Source organism: Monodelphis domestica, chromosome 6 (assembly GCF_027887165.1).
Source record: "Monodelphis domestica isolate mMonDom1 chromosome 6, mMonDom1.pri, whole genome shotgun sequence".
NCBI lineage: Eukaryota > Metazoa > Chordata > Mammalia > Didelphimorphia > Didelphidae > Monodelphis > Monodelphis domestica.
The window spans coordinates 27,026,890-27,030,384 of record NC_077232.1 but is presented as its reverse complement, the minus strand read 5'-3'; the positions used below and the strand labels follow the sequence as shown (position 1 = coordinate 27,030,384).

At 37.6% G+C, this 3,495-nt stretch overlaps 1 protein-coding gene across 1 annotated transcript; it reads left to right on the top strand.

Annotated features, from left to right (window-relative positions):
• Nucleotides 1-586: 586 nt before the first annotated feature.
• On the top strand, nucleotides 587-1,607 carry LOC100017713 (olfactory receptor 142). The gene has a single exon (XM_001371146.3). It carries the CDS (start codon nucleotides 587-589, stop codon nucleotides 1,496-1,498), a length of 912 nt encoding a protein of 303 aa, XP_001371183.3. The 3' UTR covers nucleotides 1,499-1,607.
• The last annotated feature ends 1,888 nt before the right edge of the window (nucleotides 1,608-3,495 follow it).

The following is a 3,495-nucleotide window of genomic DNA, read 5'->3' as shown; positions in this document are numbered from 1 at the left end:
ATATAGTTTTCTAACTCTTGGCATATTTCCAGATTGCACTCCAAAATGGTTAGATCAGTTTGTAGTTCTACCAACAGTGTATTAGTATCTCCTTTTATCATAAGAAATGGTGAGGATTTTGGAAATTATGCCATATGAGGATGGATTACAAATTTTTTAATCTGTAAAAAACGAGACTAAGGGACAATGTATGACAGCTCTTTTAAAATATTTGAAGAGATGTCTTGTAAAAAAACAATTTGATTTGCTCTATTTGGCCTTGGAGGACAGAAAGAAGAACAATGCCTGGATGTAGCTAAGAGAATGATTCTAGCTGAATTTTGGGGAATATTGCCTTATTGTGGGAGCTATAGCTAAAAAAAAAAAGTAGAATTAGCTAGAATTTCAACTGTGATTCTATACAAAATATATTGCTAAAGGATCAGGATAAAAATTGTAAACAAAATATATTGATCATTGTGGAGTTATTGGGAATTAAGAAGAAAATTTACATTAAAAATAAAGAATTCATGGTATTTGTTTTTTCTTTTGTCTTATTTCAAGTCTAGTAAGTTTCTCTAGATCTGATATGACATGATTGGATTCCATGGCCATAATAAACAACGTGACCCAGTTAATCTTTACAGGACTCTTTCAGGATCAAGAAGCACAGAAAGGATGCTTTGTGGTTTTTCTTCCAATGTATATAGCCACAATGTTGGGCAATGGCCTCATCATCTTGACAGTCAACACCAGCAAGAGTCTGAACTCCCCCATGTACTTCTTCCTCAGTCACCTGTCCCTAATAGAGATCTGTTACTCTTCTACAGTTGTTCCTAAATTAATTTCTGGCTTAATAGCTGAGAACAATACCATCTCTTTGAATGGCTGCATCACCCAGATCTTCTTTTTCCATTTCTTTGGAGTTGCTGAGATCCTCCTGCTCACGGTGATGGCCTATGACCGATATGTGGCCATCTGTAAACCTCTCCATTACATGACCATCATGAGCCGTCCTGTATGTCGTGTACTGGTGTTTAGTTGCTGGATGGCCGGCATCTTTCATTCTGTGATTCAGATTCTCATCACCGTTCAGTTGCCCTTCTGTGGTCCCAATGTCATTGATCACTATTTCTGTGACCTCCATCCCTTGTTCAAGCTTGCTTGTACTGATACTTTTGTGGAAGGAATTATTGTGTTTGCCAATAGTGGTCTCATCACTTTATTCTTCTTCCTCCTCTTGATTTTTTCTTATGTTGTCATCTTGGTTCACTTGAGAAACCAGTCAGCAGAGGGGAGACGAAAGGCCCTCTCGACCTGTGGCTCCCACATCACCGTTGTTCTCTTATTCTTTGTTCCTGCCACTTTTCTCTATTTGAGACCCTCTTCCACTTATGCTGAAGATAAACTTCTGTCTGTGTTCTATACAGTGCTGACTCCAATGTTGAACCCAGTCATCTATACCTTGAGAAATACAGAAGTGAAGAATGCTATGAGGAGGTTGTGGAGGAAAAAATGAATTTGGGTGGGAAATGAAAATGGATTTGTGAAGACAATGAACACTGACTCTCAGGGTAGTGGTTATGGAGGTATATGTACATATATGTATTACACATACATTTATACATAAATACTTATGAATTTGATTCAGGAGAGGATATAGCAACAAAATCAAACATGAGGAAAAAGATTAGTATGTTTACAATGGAATGATCTGAGGAAGAATTGTCTAGTGGAAAGCATGATGGATTTGAAATCTAAAGATGTCTCTTATCTATTTCCTCATCTGAAATATAAGCCCTTAAAACTAGATAATTTCTAAAGTCCCATCAGCTTTTCTGCTATGTCATAAACTGTCCTAGGTGCTGAGAATTCAATGACAAAAATCACACAGCTCTATGTTTTCAAGGGATTTACATTCTACTTTTTTGACACATAGAATCATAGGATAATACATCTGGAGCTGGAAGGATATCAGAAACCACAGAATCCAATCCTTTCATTTTACAAATCAGGAAACTGAGTCTTTGGAAGGATAAATAGGTTTTTGAAAATTTCAAAATTAGTAGCATCAAAAGTAAGATATAAACCATGATCTTCTGATTCCAGAGCCATGATTACAAATAGATAAATTTAGGATTTAGAAAAAAATAAATACATAGCTATTTGGGTAGAGTCACTAATAATTGAGAAAGAAGATACTAGGATCCTCCTTGAGCTGCACCTTTTGATCTGGGCTGGTTTTACAAATAGGGTAAAGAAATAACATCCAAGGTGATGTAGTTTAAGAGATATCAAGCAAACCTCCTCTGAGGACTTTATTTGGAAGAGTTATTTGCTCTATCTGAGGGGTAAAGGGCTTTCAGTTCCTTAGTAGTGAATACCAAAAAATCAATGTCAACAAATAGAGAAGTCTTGGTGCCTTGGTGATTTCAATCCCCAACACAGCTATAATGCCTTCGTGTGTTTTATAAATGTTAGAGATTATTTTTATTGCTATTATTCTAATAGGTGGCCTTAACCATAATACTCTATCTCCTGTTTCTAGGGGTTTTGTTTTGTTTCCTAGTCCTGGATGGTTTTCCTTGTTCACCTGGGTTTCTTAATGCATTACCCCAGAGTGGGGAGGGAAGAAGTGCTTACTTTGGGTGGCTGGACAGAGGAGTGGGACATGCAAAAAATGTCCTTGGGCACTGGGAAAAGGAGGATATCTTAGGTCTATTGAAAGTTTGATGGAATTGAACAATTCTGACTAGGCATGGGTTGTCTCCTCAGACAAAGGAAGTCTGGAGAGCATTCTTGGATTGCTGGACCATTCAGGCAGAATCAGATGGGAATTGGGCTAGGAACCCCATTTGCGCAGTGAGGAGTAATGAATCTGGAATAAACTTGGAGATGTTTTGGGGCTGGTGAAATGCTGACATGGGGGTGGCAGAGATTTTCAGAATTATTTCAGAATTCTAGGATATTTCAATCCTAGAGATAGATGAAGATTAAACATAGGGAAGATGGTCAGCAACACTCAAGGAAAAAGTGCAACAAAAAAGATAAAAAGGAGTTTATATGAAATTCCCAGAGCCATCTCTTAATATTAGATTATGATCCTGGGATAGTTTACTCAGATAGAAAAAATTCAAAAGAAGATATTTACAAATTACTCTTGTCTTAGATGGGCAGTTCTTCTTCTTGATAGGAGTGCCATGGTTTGGCCAAGGTTTGTTTCCACAAAGAACAGATTTGTGAATACAAAACAATTTTGGAATGAGAAAGAGTGTACATATGCTGCCCTTTGGCTATCAGAGGTGGAAAAGTTTGTTTAAAAAAGAACTACAAGAGGAAAAGAAAATAGTGGAGTAGTGCCCATTAAGGGAGGTCCCAATGGGACAGGGGATTGGATTTGCTAATGCTCCCCTGAGTGGTTCTGAAATTAGAACCTTCAAGTGAGAGATGAAAGATCTCAAAAAAATGATCCAGAAGGGCAGGGCCAGATCAGGGCAAGCTTCTATGAGAACTTGG

Bases quoted from the DNA above. Each gene is read 5' to 3' on its own strand.
- LOC100017713 (XM_001371146.3), top strand. From the start codon at position 587: ATGGCCATAATAAACAACGTGACCCAGTTAATCTTTACAGGACTCTTT.